General features: G+C 41.8%; 1 protein-coding gene across 3 annotated transcripts in view; it reads right to left on the bottom strand.

The window, feature by feature from the left end:
- The window catches only part of NPHP3 (nephrocystin 3), a 54,385-nt gene extending 46,766 nt beyond the window's left edge, over positions 1-7,619 (bottom strand). For all 3 annotated transcript variants that reach the window (XR_014076717.1, XM_081569831.1, XM_081569832.1), the window contains exons 1-5: positions 7,148-7,619; positions 4,981-5,106; positions 4,101-4,251; positions 2,151-2,303; positions 825-958 (exon numbers count right to left, since the gene is read on the bottom strand). Coding sequence is in view for 2 of the 3 variants with exons in the window: in XM_081569831.1 (XP_081425957.1) it covers positions 825-958; positions 2,151-2,303; positions 4,101-4,251; positions 4,981-5,106; positions 7,148-7,543 (960 nt within the window). In the remaining variant the exon portion in view is untranslated. The remainder of the gene's footprint in view (positions 1-824; positions 959-2,150; positions 2,304-4,100; positions 4,252-4,980; positions 5,107-7,147) is intronic.
- Between the last annotated feature and the right edge of the window lie 10,395 nt (positions 7,620-18,014).

Genomic DNA, 18,014 nt, shown 5'->3' with positions numbered 1-18,014 from the left:
TGTTTACCAAAATTGAGTAATATCAAAAAGGAAAGCTAAATGGACTTATTAATCAACAATCTGGAGGATGTTAATATTGAAGGTACTGCATGTGCCACACATATTTATTGAAAATTCAGCTAGAAAGGTAATTGGTCAACTTTTCTGTGAAGAGCCAGATGGCAAATAATAGTTTAAGAAACTGCCTGTTTTGGCAGAGGTTTTTGTGGTGCATTTAGGTGCCACTATAATTTTATTCTGCCATTAATGTGAAGCAACCAGAGACAATATGTTGTGTGTGGCTGTGTTCTAATAAAAATTTATAGACAACAAAATTTGAATTTCACGAGATTTTCACATCAAAATATTCTTCTGATTTCTTTTTCAATCATTTAAAAATGCAGAAACCAATTTTAGTTCTAGGTTACACAGTAATAGACTTCAAGCCAGATACGGCCAACAGGCTTTTGTTTGCTGACCGCTGCCTTTGATTAACCACAATGGCTGCTGTGAAAAATTGAAAACCATGACAAGGATTAAATTTTGTTATAACCTGAAACAGATTCAAGAGTAGGGCTGGCAGGTATTAACTAAAGCAGGCACACCTAAACACTATGGAGAATGTGTAATGAATCATTCAAAAGCATAGAGTTCCAAGGACTTAATTTGAATATACTGAAAATACTAAGACATTTTCTTAAGAAAAGCCCAAGATGCTTCCTACTCTTTAAGGTGTAATCTTGTATGTATAAACTATCTGGTTCAGATGCAGTAGTATCATAACCAGAACACAATATTAGCTTGTATTTTAAATCAGTGAATACAAAATTTATAAATGTCCTCACCTTAAGGAAAAGATCCATTTCGGGCTGGGTTTCATCTGTATAAATGAGGTAACATCTGACAGTGTTACTCCATAGAGAATGTGAAAACAAGGGGGTAACTTGTAATAAACTAGCCACAGCAATATCCCAGTCATCTGAAAATAAAATTTCCCATAAGTTCCCCGAAAGAATTACTAGAAGACCATATGATAAGATTTCTGAAAGTCTGAAAAAACACAACAGACATCATAGAATGATATCTTATCTCACATGTAATACTGACATAGCTTCTAGAATAACATATTAGAAGGCAATCAGTTCTCTAATCTCAAATTCTATCCTGGGGTTTAAAGTACTCAAAGTCACCAGTGGTCTCTGCTGAGGTACCCATGGCTCCAGTCAAATGTCAGGGAACTAGGCCACATAGGCTGTTCAATTAGTTTGTAACTTGAGGAAGGCCTATGTTCCCAGACTGGTTTTACTTGTTTATTATTCTTGAAATATACTGAGTCAAAAAGAAAGTTCAAGAATGGTATAAAATGAAAAGTGACCTAAAGAGAGTGAGAATGAATATTTTAAGACATATTTGACTAATTCAAAATGCATTATTTAAAAAATAATTTTCATTTTGCTAATAGATAAATAATTTCATAGTTTTTAGAAAAGAATGGAGCTACTTATAATACCTTAGGTCTGCTGTGGTACTGAAATTCTGAACAGATCTTAAGAGCTGTTTTGAATACCAAATTATACAAAGCTAATGAATAAAACTGGGCTTCCCAGGTGGCGCTATTGGTAAAGAACCCACCTGCCAGTGCAGGAGACATAAGAGACACAGGTTCGATCCCTGGCTCAGGAAGATCCCCTGGAGGAGGGCATGGCAACCCATTACAGTATTCTTGCCTGGAGAACCCCATGGACAGAGGAGTCTGGCAAGCTGCAGTCCATAGGGTTGCACATGCAACTGAAGTGACTTAGCACGCACACACAAATCACTTTTCAACACCATCAAAGATACAGAAGAAAAGACTGAAAACTAGTGTTTTTCAGCTAATCTACATTAAACTCTCACTACTCAACTAAAATACATGAAAATCCAGACCAAAATTTTAGTTGTTAGAATTTATTGGTCAGTCAAGCTGGGGGACACCACCTGATCCAGATGTGAATTACGTAACTTCATCCTTCCTGGTCAGCGACAAGTACCAGAACATAATCTCCTGACAGTGGAAGACACCCAGAAAACAAGTCTCATGCTCTGCTGATGGCAGTTCTCCCAGCACAAGACTCTAGTACACAAATAGTCATTACCATTAACTAAGCTAATTAGCAAATGGCATGTGTTACCTCTGTTGACATTAGCAAAGGGTCCTTCCACATCTATAGAACTGTGGGCGAACTCAGGGCCCCGGAAGGATTGTTGAAGCTGGATCATACTCCCTATGGAAGGCTCACTTCCCAAGGCTCCACCAGTCCAATATTCGCACTGGGTTCCAGCAGCTGTAAAGCAGATTTCATCTGATGACAACCAGAAACTTCAAAACCTTATCAAATATACTCAACAGGATTTCTAATCCAAAAAAGTACTAGAAGATTATAAATACAACAAATATTCAAACTTTGACTTTGAAATCGAAAGAATAATTCTGAAAGTACTTTGCCACCAACTTCTGTCATGTTCTAAGGTGGTAGTTAACACAGTTTTGGTTATCTCAATCTTAAAAAGGGGATTAAAGAGAGAAAGATGAAAAGAAATTAGGATACAATAACCAAAGAAATTAGAATAACAGAGAGGAATTAAAAACGCTCCCCAACAAAAATTTCTAAAAAACTTTTCTAACCATATGATTTAGGTATCAGCGTAAAATTTAAAGGGAAGAATTTCAAAGGAAGACTATTACTGGCACACCAGTAATTAATATTGGTAATTCATTAGGATATAAGCTAAAGATGTAAAGAGTACATTCTCTTTAACCTCTCAGAGGAACAAAATTAATGTCTGAATTAATGAGTACTTACTAACACATATTTTTAAAATAAGTAATATTTGCCATAACATGGAGTCCTTGACTAAACTTAAGTAAACTGGTATTTGGGTGAAAATCTCTGGCAAAACTATTATTTGTAAGTGACAAATAATGAGCAATATTCCCTCAAGCATTCTTCTTCATGTTTATATGAAAATAGGAAGAAACACCTAGGAGGAAATATTAACTTGTTTTTATTAACTTGCCAAGAGAATTAGAATATAATAGTTTTGAAACACTGTATATTTTAACATATGTCAACACTGAAATAACCACTAAGACTAATGTCTTAGTCTTAATAAGCCATTAAGAATCTCTTCACCTTTTTTTCCTCAAAAGTTAGTAATAAAAGTCTCAGAATGCTGGTCAGATTTCAATGGTACTAAAATGCAAATTAAGAGGGATTATAAATTGGCATATTTCACTCCAAAATACATTAATTTGGAAGAATATAATTACAGTTTTTTTATAAATGGGAGAGTGACTGCATTTTCCCACGGCATTTAAAATAGAATATTGTTCAATGTCAATCACACTTCATTATTATTTCCTATTAACATAGAGGACATTTTCATTCTATGATTCTGAGTTCTTCTTTATTTCTAGAAAAACATTTAATATGTTTAATTATAAAACAAAAACTTAAAAGTATTTCAAAAAACTGTATTGGAAACCACTTGATGAAACATCATGTAGATATTCTGATAGCTGTAAAGAATACATCCATTATGTGGAAAAATGTGACAGAGACTACTAACTGTTCTCCAACATCCATTCTCCCCTTCTTTCTTTAATGACACAACCCCAAACTTTATGTGCACACATGGCTTTCCTACTAATAATTACACTTTCCCATCTTCCTAGGTATAGGAAGGTATAGGCCTGCATGGGATTTGAGGAAGGTATAGGCCAATGAGGTATGAGTAGGAGTAATGTGTGTATCTTTCAGATTGTGCTTTCAAGGAAAGTAATGTATCCCCCTACTCCATCTAGCTAAACTATAGATATGATGGGACTTGGAGGGGCTACCTTAGACCAGAGAGAGAGAAGCTATGGGTTAAGGTTGGCAGAGCAACAAGATAGAAGGAACCTCAGTTTCTACACCATGGACTTCATAGAAAAGACCAGTCATAACATGAGAAAGAGAAAGAGCAACTCTATTTGTAACAGCAATTACTTATCGGTACAAGGATTCAAAGTTGGCTCTACAATCATTACACCTATTAATATATTGATATCTCAAAACATTATAAATAGGAAATAAACTTACCAGTAACATCTGTACAATTGTCATCTGAATCAGACTCTCCAGGATCAAATACATGGATCCCCTGAGCCTGTAGCCTCTGAAGTTTGCTCTCCAACTCTCGCTTGGCCCTCAATAAATCCTGAATTTCATTTTCCTTGGTCTCCCTAAAAATCTTTAAAAGATGTATTTTAATTTTGAAATCCTTTTCCATAAGCAAAAAGTGACATCAACTTTTAAGGGAAAATTCTTTCATTCATAAAATCAACATTCATTTGGTCCCTGAGTAAGGACCAAATTCATTTGGTCTTTTGTAAAGTGAATACCTCTACATCCCTGTTTTGTAACTGGAACCCACTGGAATTCCAGGAGGATATGTCTAAGGTGTGGGGCTGCCGTGTGTGCTACCTGATGTTTAGCAAATTTGTCCCCCTCCCACTTATTGCTCTCCTGGAGGAGGGCATGGCTACCCACTCCGGTATTCTTGCCTGGAGAATCCCATGGAGCGAGGAGCCTGGTGGGCTACAGTCCATGGGGTCACAAAGAGTCAGACACGACTGGAGCAACTTAGCATGCACACTTATTGCCAGTAATGCTCTCCCAAAGGACACATCCCCAAATATTTCTAAATGCTCTCCCCTAATACAAACACTTTCTTTCCCCTCCCTCCCTATTAAAATGTTCACTTTCATACATTTTCTTTGAAACTATCTCAAGTCTATCTGGTCCAACTCAAATACTTCAAAAGTAAAAAGTATTTACTTTTTATAAGAGTTTAGCTCTTATACCTTTCACGACTCCTACATCATTTACTTCTATTTACTCATCACAGTATTATATGAACTTTTAAAATATATTGCTTTTATTCCCTGTCACTTTGGGGATAGAGACATATGAAATTTACCTTAAATTGCCTCTTAACTTTATCTCTGTCATGTTCAAATGTAGCTGCTCTCTCCATTGCTTGGTATTTTGCTTCTAAAGCACTTTCCTTTTCCCGAAGTATCTTCTGGTAAGTTTTTTGAAGTGCCTGGAATAATTTACCTTGTTATTTCTAACAAAAATAGCATGCCTCACAAATTTTACATTATGTTATATGCATATTGGGCTTCCCTGGTGGCTCAGAAGGTAAAAAATCTGCCCGCAATGTGGGAAGACCCAGCTTCGATCCCTGGATCCGGACGATCCCCTGGAGAAGGAAATGGCAACCCACTCCAGTATTCCTGCCTGGAGAATTCCATGGACAGAGGAGTCTGGCAGGCTATATAGTCCACGGAGTAGTCGGACATGACTAAACAACTAACACTCTCATATACATACTACATATCTCAGAATATGAACAGTCTACTTAGTTTTTCACCAGTTATCAAAACTGCATACTGCTATTCTATTCAAACATATATTGGGAAAAAAACCCTGCAAATATGCTTGAATTATAAATGAGGATACTCAACATTAAGCTTTCCATGGAAATTAATACTGTTTCTTTGAAATACTGCACCAGTTCTGAATCTTCACTACAACTCAGTTTTCTCACTTTTAAGAGAACAAAAGCACAATTTATAAGGTTTGGCCTGAAGGATAATTATTTCTGTGAGACTGCACTCCTTGGCTCCATGTCTCACTCCTCTTGCTAGCTCCAAGGCTGATACACTGCAGGTCTTCAGTAAATGTCTGATGAATGGATTAAATAAATATAGGGAGTGTGTGTTTTAAATGCCTAGGTACATGAAAAAGGAAAAACAAATGTTACATAAGGAATCAGGATTGGTAACAGAAATAACCTGGGACTGGAACAGCTGTCAGCCCTTAGTGCACTCTGCCCTGTTGCAATTGCATCTGGGGGGCGGGGTTTTAAACTCCTAGGAAGGGTTTGATGAGCGGCCTCAACAGATGTCACCGAAGTCTTTTGCGTATCTGTGTGGTCCTGGCAGACCTACTTCCCTGGAGATTAGTATTTGCTGTGCTGCTCTGTGCTTAGTCGCTGAGTCGTGTCTGACTCTTTGCGACCCCATGGACTATAGCCCGCCAGGCTCCTTTGTACATGGGGATTCCCCAGGCCAGAATACTGGAGTGGGTTGCCATACCCTCCTCCAGGGGATCTTCCCGACCTAGGGATCCAGCCAGGGGTTCCTGCATTGCAGGTGGATTCTTTACCAGGGCTTCCCTGATAGCTCAGTTGGTAAAGAATCCTGCAGTGCAGGAGACCCCGGTTTGATTCCTGGGTCAGGAAGATCCCCTGGAAAAGGGAAAGGCTACCCACTCCAGCATTCTTTGGTTTCCCTTATGGCTCAGCTGGTAAAAAAATCCGCCTGCAATGCGGGAGACCTGGGTTCGACCCTTGGGTGAAGGGATAAGGCTACCCACTCGAGTATTCTGGCCTTCAGAATTCCATGGACTATTAAGAGTAAGACACGACTGAGAGACTTTCACTTTCACTTTTTCTTTACCAGCTGAGCTACCAGGGAAGCCCCTAGCATTTGCTGTTGCTGCTGCGTCGCTTCAGTCGTGTCCGACTCTGTGCGACCCCATAGACGGAAGCCCACCAGGCTCCGCTGTCCCTGGGATTCTCCAGGCAAGAACACTGGAGTGGGTTGCCATTTCCTTCTCCAATGCATGAAAGTGAAAAGTGAAAGTGAAGTCGCTCAGTCGTGTCTGACTCTTCGCGACCCCATGGACTGCAGCCTACCAGGCTCTTCTGTCCATGGGATTTTCCAGGCAAGAGTACTGGAGTGGGGTGCCATTGCCTTCTCCCGGGCTAATAGCTTCAAGGCGTCTGAATGAATGGCCCAAAGACAGATAAACAAAAAAAGGGGAGGGGGGGTGGTTGTTAAAGAATCAGTTTAGACCGCAAGGCAGTATGTTCTCTCAAAGTAAAATGCAGAGCAGTTTCTGCTTAACTTTCAAAACTTGGTTTGGAGATGAGACAAGACGGACAAGGGACGAAGTCAGGCGTTCAGGGTCCAGTTGGCAGTGCCGTCATGCGGCTGCGGGGCGGTGGGCAGACGGCCCCGGGCCTCAGTTCCCAAGTGTCGCGGTCATCTCCGGTGAGTGCCCGGGCACAGCATTACCTGCAGCTCGGCCCGCAGCCGCTTGTTCTCCGTGTCCAGCTTGGCCTCCCGGCGGCCCATGGATAACAACTCCTGGTTCTTGCTGACCCGGAAGATCTCGTACTCCTTCTTCAGCCGCTCGTACTCAGCAGCCGCGTATTCCAGCTCGGGCACCGACGAGCCAGTAGACTTGAAGCTGGCCCCTAGCAGCCCGCCGCCGCCCGCTCCACGGGGCAGCGAACCCGGCCCGGCTCCCGCAGCCGCCACACCCGCGGCCCGGCGGAACGAGCTGCGCAGCAGGCGGGCCTTGGGCTTCACCTCCACCGGGATCTCACAGGCCTCGCCGCCGCCCGCCCCGTACGTGTCCTCGATCACCTCCCCGCCCGCGGGGCTCACGAGCGACGAAGCGGTACCCATGGCGCCGGCTGGCGCTGCTAATTGCCAGCAGGGTGCCAGGAGGGGGCGGGACACGACCAGAGGGACGAGGCGGGGCAGCAGGAAGGGGCGGGGCGAGCGTATCAAGGAGGGGCGGGCCAGTGGGAGGGCAAGAAGGACAGGGCGGGGCCAGAGGAGCAGAACGGATGGGGCGGGGCGGGGCTAAGTAGAGGATCCTGCCAGGGGGATGCTGGGCAAGGAGTCGACGTGGCGCAGCGAGCCTCAGGGATGTGGCTGTGGCCCGCCACTGCACATTGTCAGTGCCTACGGGAGGGCGCGAGTAGGCTTCTCACAGTTCCCTCTACCTTGCCAAGACTTCCCCACGGGCACGTGCCTCACACTGAGCTCTGGCCTGGGTCCCCTGGTACTCCACTTCTGTTGCTGCGGTTTCTGTGCTGCGGCCTTTCCAGACGCTGCTCTGCTCACCGAAGGCAGTTTGCATGCGTGTGTGCTCAGTCGCGTCCCATTCTTTAGGATCCCATGGACTGTAGCCTGCCAGGCTCCTCTGCCCATGGGATTATCCCTGCAAGAATACTGGAGTGGGTTTGCCTTTTCCTCCTCTAGGGGATCTTCCCGACCCAGGGATCGAACCCGAAGGCAGTTAGGAAATCAGAAATTTATTGAGCGACTGCTATATGCCTCTCATTATGCATCTCTCAGAATGCCTGCAGTTAGAATAACCAGAGAGACATAGTACCAGCCAAGACAATGCTTCTAGGCTTTACAGCCTGAGACCACCAGTTTCACCTTAGACAAGGAGAAAGTTCGACTTTTTGCAACATGCACCATTGGAGACCTGCACTTCAGAGGAATACGGTACATTTTACCCATTAAAGGAAAGGATCCACTGTGAGCCATATCATAAAACATGAAGAGACGGGGAAACTATTTTAAACTTTTAAGTCAGGAAAAGAGTGGAGTTGTCATCTTCTTGCTTATGCTGTTTTGTGCTCTTGCCCCTCCGCCAAGTTTCTAACCTCTCCAGGTTTGGAACCCTGGGTAGGAGAACAGGTGATAGTCGCTCGGTAGTGTCCAACTCTCTGCGACTCCATGGACTGCAGCACACCAGACTTCCTGTCTATCTCCTGGATCATGCTCAAACTCTTGTCTATTGAGTCGGTGCTGCCATCCAACCATCTCATCCTCTGTCATCCCCTTCTCCTCCTGACCTTTATTCCCAGATCACAGTGTTTTCCAGTGAGTCAGCTCTTCCCATCAGGTGGCCAAAGTAGTGAAGCTTCGCTTCAGCATCAGTCCTTCCAGTGAATATTCAGGGTTGATCTCTTTGCCGTCTGGGGGACTCTCATGAGTCTTCTCCAGCACCACAGTACAAAAGCATCAATTCTTTGATGCTCAGCCTTCTTTATGGTTCAAATCTTACATGACCACTGGAAAAACCATAACTTTGAGTATAAGGACGTTTGTTGGCAAAGTGATGTCCCTCCTTTTTAATATGCTGTCTATGTTTGTTATAGCTTTTATTCCAAGGAGCAAGTGTCTTTTAATTTCATGGCTGCAGTCACCAATGCAGTCTGCATTGAGTTTGGAGCCCAAGTAAATTGTCACTGTTTCCATTTTTTCCCCATCTCTTTGCCATGAAGTGATGGGACCAGATGCCATGATCTTAGTTTTTTGAATGTTGAGTCTTAAGCCAGCCTTTTCTCTGCTTTTTCATCTTCATCAAGAGGCTCTTTAGTTCCTCTTCACTTTCTGCCATTAGGGTGGTGTCATCTGCATATCTGGGATTATTGATATTTCCCCCAGAAATCTTGATTCCTGCTTGCGCATCATTCAGCTCGGCATTTCGCACAATGTACTCTACATATAAGTTAAATAAGCAAAGTGACAATACACAGCCTTGACATACTCTTTTCCCGATTTGGAACCAGTCCATTGTTCTATGTCTGGTTCTGACTGCTGCTTATTGACCTGCATACAGGTTTCTCAGAAGGCAGGTAAGGTGGTCTGGTATTCCCATTTCTTGAAGAATTTTCCACAGTTCGTTGTGATCTGCGTAGTCAAAGGCTTTAGCGTAGTCAATGAAGCAGAAGTAGATGTTCTTTCTGGAATCTCTTTGCTTTTTCTGTAATTAAGCAGATGTTGGTGATTTTATCTCTGGTTCCTCTGCCTTTTCTAAATCCAGCTTGTACATCTGGAAGTTCTCAGTTCACATAATGTTGAAGCCTAGCTTGAAGGATTTTGAGCCTTACCTTGCTAGCATGTGAAATGAATGAGATTGTGTGGTAGTTTGAACATTCTTTGACATTGCTTTTCTTTGGGATTGGAATGAAAATTGACCTTTTCTGGACTTGTGGCCACTGCTGAGTTTTCCAAATTTGCTGACATACTGAGTGCAGCACTTTAATAGCACCATCTTTTAGGATTTGAAATAGTTCAGCTGGAATTCCGTCGTCTTCACTATCTTTATTCATAGTAATGCTTGCTAAGACCCAGTTGACTTCACATTCCAGGATGTCTGGCTCTAGGTGAATGACCACAACATCGTGGTTATCTGGGTCGTTAAGACCTTCTTTGTACAGTTCTTCTGTATAGTCTTGCTACCTCTTCTGCTTCTGTTAAGTCCCTACTATTTCTGTCCTTTATTGTGCCCATTTTTGCATGAAATGTTCCCTTGGGTATCTCTAATTTTCTTGAAGAGATCTCTAGACTTTCTCATTCTATTGTTTTCCTCTATTTCTTTGCATTGTTTACTTAAGAAGCCTTTCTTATCTTTCCTTGCTACTCTTTGGTACTCTGCATTCAGATAGGTATATCTTTCCTTTATTCCTCTGCTTTTCACATATCTTCTTTTCTCAGCTATTTGTAAGGCCTCCTCAGACAACCGTTTTGCCTTGTTGCATTTTTTTCCCCTTGGGGATGTTTTTATTCACCACCTCCTGTACAATGGTATGAACATCTGTCCATAGTTCTTCAGTCACTCTATCTACTAGATTCTAGTCCCTTGAATCTATCCATCACCTCCACTGTATAATCATAAAGAATTTGATTTACGTCATACCTGATTGGCCTAGTGGTTTTCCCTCATATCTTAAATTTGAGTCTCCATTTTGCAATAAGGAGCCTGCAGTCAGCTCCAGGTCTTGTTTTTGCTAACTGTATAGAACTTTTCCCTCTTTGGCTGCAAAGCATATAATCAATCTGATTTCAGTATTGACCATCTGGTGATGTCCATGTGTAGAGTCATCTCTTGCGCTGTTGGAAGAGGGTGTGTGCTATGACCAGTGTGTTCTCTTGGCAAAACTCTGTTAGCCTTTGCCCTGCTTCATTTTGTACTCCAAGGCAAAACTTGCCTGTTACAGATATCTCTTGACTTTCTACTTTTGCATTCCAGTCTCCTATGATGAAAAGGACATCTTTTTTAGTATTAGTTCTAGGAGGTCTTGTAGGTCTTCATAGAATTGTTCAAATTCATCTTCTTTGGTATCAGTGATTGGGGCATAGACTTGGATTACTGTGATATTGAATGGTTTACCTTGGAAATGAGCCTGATATCAAGCTGCCATTTTTGAGATTGCACCCAAGTTCTGCATTTCAGATTCTTTCTTTGACTATGAGAGCTTCTCCTTTCTCTAAGGGATTAGATATTATGGTCATCTGAATTAAATTCACTCATTCTCATCCATTTAGCTCAGTGGATCGTAAAATGTTGATTTCACTCTTGCTTTTGCTCCTGTTTGACCACTTCCAATTTACCTTGATTCATGGACTTCACATTCCATGTTCCTATGCAATATTGTTCTTTATGGCATGAGACTTTACTTCACCAGCAGACACATCTACAATTGGGTATTGCTTCTGCTTTGGCTCAGCCTCTACATTCCTCCTGGAGCTATTTTTCTGCTCTTTTCCAGTAGCATATTGGACACCTATTGACCTGGGAGCTTCATCTTTCAGTGTTATCCTCATCCATCAGAGGGCAGAATGAAAACCACAATCACAGAAAACAAACCAAAATGATCATATGGATCACAGCTTTGTATAACTCAATGAAACTATGAACCATGCTGTGTAGACTCACCCAAGTCATACGGGTCATTGAGGAGAGTTCTGATAAAACGTGATCCACTGGACAAGGGAATGGCAAACCACTTCAACATTCTTGCCTTGAGAACCCCATTAACAGTATGAAAAGGCGAAAAAATATAACACTGCTAGATGAACCCCTAGGTCAGTAGGTGTCCAATATGCTCCTGGGGAAGAGTGGAGAAAAAGAAAGGAAGGAAAAGAAGCTAAATTGATTAGCAGGAGAAGTTGAGCTTTGCTACAATCTCAACGGAGCCCTTAGCCAGTCTATAGGAAGTTTTGAAGCTGGCCCTGCAGAATTTTTCTAATTTTTCTAAACTGGGACTTTATACCCCTATACCAGCTAGTTATCATCTTTCTTCAGCCAAAACAATCTCCAGGAGACTGATGGTGCAGGACTGTCTGCTGGCATCACTTCCAGTAGGTGGAGAAACAAGTCTTTCAGGTATCACATCTACCACAACAGAAGACACAATCTTCGCCTCCAAGAACTCTGGAAATGCAGGGCAATTCTCACTCCTTCCATCAAAGTAGCTAGTCATCTTTTCTTTGACCCTTTAGATTTTCTTCAGGTGGGAGTGCAGACACCAGAGCCTTGTGTTCTTCAAACTCCAAGAGATACGTATTAACTTCTCCAAATAATCTCCTGAGATAAGGAATGTGCATCAGCTGGAGACTTCCACTATTATGCTTGAATAATAAAGTAAAAGGCCGTCGTCACTCATTTCCTGCAAACCAATAGCAAACTTCCCATAGCTTGTGGAGTAAATTCAGATTCTGCAGCCTTGGAACAGTGCCTTGGAGCAATGGCTCTCCTCTCCTCAACTCTAATTTGTATTGTAACATTCCTCTACCCATGTTCCTCCACACTAGCAGGGCTGATTTTCTTCTGGTCCTTATACCAACATAGTTTCTATTTCTTTTCCGTACTCTGCCAACCCTCATTTCTTTCAAAGTCCAACTTCTTTGCCTAAGAAACTTTCACTGGACAATCATACGTTTCAAGAGTTTATCATATCAATGGTTTCAATTCAATAATCTTCATCTTTGTGCAAAGATCTGTACTTAACTTTTTCTGAACTCGTTCTCCATTAACTGTGTCTCCATTCTATCTATCTTGGCTTTTGGTAGTTGTTACTGTTGCTGGAATGCAAAAGTAGGAAGTCAAGAAACACCTGGCGTAACAGGAAAATTTGGCCTTGGAGTACAGAATAAAGCAGGGCAAAGGCTAATAGAGTTTTGCCACGAGAACGCACTGGTAATAGCAAACACCCTATTCCAACAACACAAGAGAAGACTCTACACATGGACATCACCAGATGGTCAACACCGAAATCAGATTGATTATAGTCTTTGCAGCCAAAGATGGAGAAGCTCTATACAGTCAGCAAAAACAAGACCGGGAGCAGACTGTGGCTCGGATCATGAACTGCTTATTGCCAAATTCAGACTTAAATTGAAGAAAGTAGGGAAAACCACTAGACCATTCAGGTATGACCTAGATCAAATCCCTTATGAGTATACCGTGGAAGTGACAAATAGATTTAAGGGTCTAGACCTGATAGACAGAGTGCCTGATGAACTATGGACAGAGGTTCGTGACATTGTACAGGAGACAGGGATCAAGAAAATCCCCATGGAAAAGAAATGCAAAAAAGCAAAATGGCTGTCTGAGGAGGCCTTACAGATAGCTTGGAAGAGAGGAGAAGCGAAAAGCAAAGGAGAAAAGGAAAGATATTCCCATCTGAATGCCGAGTTCCAAAGAATAGCAAGGAGAGATAAAAAAAGCCTTCCTCAGCGATCAATGCAAAGAAATAGAGGAAAACAACAGATTGGGAAAGACTAGAGATCTCTTCAAGAAAATTAGAGACACCAAAGGAACATTTCATGCAAAGATGGGCTCGATAAAGGACGGAAATGGTATGGACCTAACAGAAGCAGAAGATATTAAGAAGAGGTGGCAAGAATACACAGAAGAACTGTAAAAAAAAGATCTTCATGACCCAGATAATCACGATGGTGTGATCACTCACCTAGAGCCAGACATCCTGGAATGTGAAGTCAAGTGGGCCTTAGAAAGCACCACTACGAACAAAGCTAGTGGAGGTGATGGAATTCCAGTTGAGCTATTTCAAATCCTCAAAGGTGATGCTGTGAAAGTGCTGCACTCGATATGCCAGCAAATTTGGAAAACTCAGCAGTGGCCACAGGACTGGAAGAGGTCAGTCTTCGTTCCAATCCCAAAGAAAGGCAATGCCAAAGAATGCTCAAACTACCGCACAATTGCACTCATCTCACATGCTAGTAAAGTAATGCTCAAAATTCTCCAAGCCAGGCTTCAGCAATACGTGAACCGTGAACTTCCAGATGTTCAAGCTGGTTTTAGAAAAGGCAGAGGAACCAGAGATCAAATTGCCAATATCCGCTGGATCATCGAAAAAGCAAGAGAGTTCCAGAAAAACATCTATTTCTGCTTTATTGACTATGCCAAAGCCTTTGACTGTGGGGATCACAATAAACTGTGGAAAATTCTGAAAGAGATGGGAATACCAGACCATCTGACCTGTCTCTTGAGAAACCTGTATGCAGGTCAGGAAGCAACAGTTAGAACTGGACATGGAACAACAGACTGGTTCCAAATAGGAAAAGGAGTCCGTCAAGGCTGTACATTGTCACCCTGCTTATTTAACTTATATGCAGAGTACATCATGAGAAACGCTGGGCTGGAAGAAACACAAGCTGGTATTAAGATTGCCAGGAGAAATATCAATAATCTCAGATATGCGGATGACACCACCCATATAGCAGAAAGTGAAGAAGAACTAAAGAGCCTCTTGATGAAGGTGAAAGAGGAGAGTGAAAAAGTTTGCTTAAATCTCAATATTCAGAAAACTAAGATCATGGCATCTGGTCCCATCACTTCATGGGAAATAGATGGCGAAACAGTGGAAACAGTGTCAGACTTTATTTTTTTGGGCTCCAAAATCACTGCTGATGGTGCTTGCAGCCATGAAATTAAAAGACGCTTACTCCTTGGAAGGAAGGTTATGGCCAACCTAGATAGCATATTTAAAAGCAGAGACATTACTTTGCCAACAAAAGTCCGTCTAGTCAAGGCTATGGTTTTTCCAGTGGTCATGTATGGATGTGAGAGTTGGACGGTGAAGAAAGCTGAGCACCGAAGAATTGGTGCTTTTGAACTGTGGTGTTGGAGAAGACTCTTGAGAGTCCCTTGGACTGCAAGGAGATCCAATCAATCCATCCTAAAAGAGATCAATCCTGGGTGTTCATTGGAAGGTCTGATGTTGAAGCTGAAACTCCAATATTTTGGGCACCTCATGCGAAGGGTTGACTCATTGGAAAAGACCCTAATGCTGGGTAGGATTGGGGGCGGGAGAAGAAGGGGACGACAGAGGATGAGATGGTTGGATGGCATCACCGACTCGATGGACATGGGTTTGGGTAGACTCTGGGAGTTGGTGATGGACAGGGAGGCCTGGCGTGCTGCAATTCATGGGGTCGCAAAGAGTTGGACACGACTGAGTGACTAAACTGAACTGAACTGTTTGAGGCCATTTATTTCTTAGATTCATCACCAGCAACCTTACAGGACTCCTGCTGAATATATAATGTAGCACAAATGACTGATGACCCAAAGAAATGTCAAATGTGGCTGGTGTTCTCCAAAATCATAGGAGTTGTCATTGCCTTCTCTAATAACCTTTACATAGTTTTGCCTCCAAAACAAATCCAGGTTTGCTGAGCTTATGGAGACTTCTTTCTATATAGTGATTACTGGCTACCTTCTCATCAAGGACAATATATTTCTCATCAAGGACAATATACATCAGCACAGATACTGACCTTGGATACCTGTTGGTTAATGCCTAAGTGACCTAACTAGAGTGAGTGGGCCCAGACGTGACCAGTTAAAAGGTGTTAGCAGGTACTCAGTGTGGTTGGTTTCCAACATATTTTTTAATCCTAAACTTACCATAGCATCTGTTCCAATTTTCAACCTCATAATTTGTTTCCCTTCTTTATACTGAATTTACACCACAAACCTCAGTCTGCATTTTGAAAGGATAATTTTGAATACAGAATGATGGTAAGGATTAAGGAAGCTTATGGCCAATTAAAGATGGCTAAAAAATGTTAAATACTCTATCCATTGAAAAGTGAGGTTTATGATGAAGACAGGCTACATAATTTGTGGGTGGCAGTGCAAAATGAAAATCTAGTGCCCTTTGTTCAAAAATTATAAAGACTTTCAAGATAGCAATAAACGAAGCATGGAGTCCTTTTGGATTCATGTCCCTATGCAATTGCCCTTGAGTTTTTCCAGAGGGCCACATGCCCATTACTCTACCCTGTTTATTGACTCCTCTCCTTGAACCTGGTTGGGCTCTGTAACTGCTTTGACCAATAGACTATGGCAGAAATGACTGTGCCAGTTTCTGAGTCCAGACCTTGAGAGAATGGCAGCTTCCACTTCCTGTGTCCTGAAACACTCTTGAAACTTTGAGCTGCCATGAAAGGAGATCTACTACCCCAGCCAAAACTACCAGACTGGAGAGCTTGTGTGTAGGCATTCCAGGCAACAGTTGCCCAGGCTTCCAGCCAAGGCATGTGAAGTGAAGCCATCTGAGACTCTTCAGGTCAACCTATTTGCTAGTTGGATACTACTAAGTGACTTGAGTTGGCACCACAAGGAGAGTAGAAAAATCACCCAGTCAACCTCTTCCCAAGTCCTGATCTACAAAATCATGAAATATATATAATTGTTGGTTTAAGCCAATGAATTTGAGGATAATTTCTTCTTAAACCTAGAGCAAGAGAAACATTTCCCCACATTTGGTGAAGGTAGCTTGTAAAATTAATAAATAATGCTGCCATCTTTTAAACAATGTGATTTGTAGAGTAAATATCAGTTGTGTAGGTTAGTGTAGGTTTGGTCCCCAGACTATGAATCTCAAAATCATTTGGGATGTTTATTAAGAATTGAGATCCACTGAGGTTTAATTTCTGAGACTGGAGCTTGCAAATCTGCATGTTTAGTTATCTCCCAAGTGACACATACTTTAAGATCCCATAACCACTGAGTTTGCATAAGAATTATGTCTAGTGGCTAACAATGATCTAACTCCTTCCTACACGGAGCTCCAGCAGCAGCATCACCTTAAAGCAGCAATCCCCAAACTTTTTGGCACCAGGGACTAATTTTGTGGAAGACAGTTTTTCCACGGACTGGGGGTAGGGAGAATGGTTTGGGGATGATTCAAGTGAATGACATTTATTGTGCACTTTATTTCTAATCTAATGCTGGCACTGATCTGACAGGAGGTACCAGTCTGCAGCCTGGAGATTGGGAACCCCGTGCTTTAAAGCTTGTTAGGAATCATTCTCAGGTTTCATCACAGGCCCACTGAATTAATGTGCACATCCAAAAGATCCCCAGGTGATTTGAATATACCTTAAAATTTGGGAAACTGCTGTAGAACAGTAATTCTTAACCTTAGTTGCACAGAAAATCACTTGCAGAACTTAAAAAGAAAGCACTGCTGCTTGTTAGGTCATAATATATGGGGGGTGGGGGAGGAAGGGAGGGGTTGAGAGCCAGGGAGGATTTGGCCATCATGTTTTAAAAGCTTCTTGGAGGATTTTAGTCAATAGTCAAAGGGGAAAACCAATGGTTTTATCCTCTGCTAACTCACTATTGCTAACATGTGTGCAGTCCCCCTTGGAAACCACTTTGTCATGTTCATATGCATCCAGATTACTGTTTAAGCTTCCCTTCCTTTCATCACATAGTGAGTGAACATGTAATTTTGACCATATTGATAGCATTGTTCTTCAGTTTTGGTGATGACATAGCATCACAAATGGCCAAAATGTCCCCAAGAAAATGTACCACCTTGGGATAAATGACTGTCTAATTGCACATACAGAGAGTTAATAGTCTTTGAAAAGAAAAGAATTTCACAAAGGGAAGACATTCTAATTCTTATTAAAATTGCCAGCCTTCTCTGAGGCCATTTAGTTCTACTCACTTCTACCACGTGAACTGATTCCTAAAGTCCCTGTTACCAAATCTAGAGACTGATTTCAGGAATTTATTAACAAGGGGAACATCTGATTAAACATCTGTGATTTAGCATTTCTACCATCAGGGGGCAGTGCAACTCAGGAAAAAAATTGGCTTGTTACTTTTATATATTAAAAAGAATCATTTTTCTCATGTGAAGATAGAAATTGTAAAGAATTCAGTCCAGGTATTATTGTTTTCAATAGTGATAAACTACATTGCCTTACTTAGTTTCCACCACAAGTAATAACATGACTTCTGGAAATTAGTCATGAAATAGACAAGAGGCAAGTGTCTGTGAACTTTTTGTATACAGGACCAGAA

This window comes from Giraffa tippelskirchi, chromosome 2 (assembly GCF_054371585.1).
Source record: "Giraffa tippelskirchi isolate mGirTip1 chromosome 2, T2T-mGirTip1v1.2.pri, whole genome shotgun sequence".
NCBI classification, from domain to species: domain Eukaryota; kingdom Metazoa; phylum Chordata; class Mammalia; order Artiodactyla; family Giraffidae; genus Giraffa; species Giraffa tippelskirchi.
Note: the sequence above shows the minus strand (reverse complement) of the source record. Positions and strands in the feature narration are given on the sequence as shown.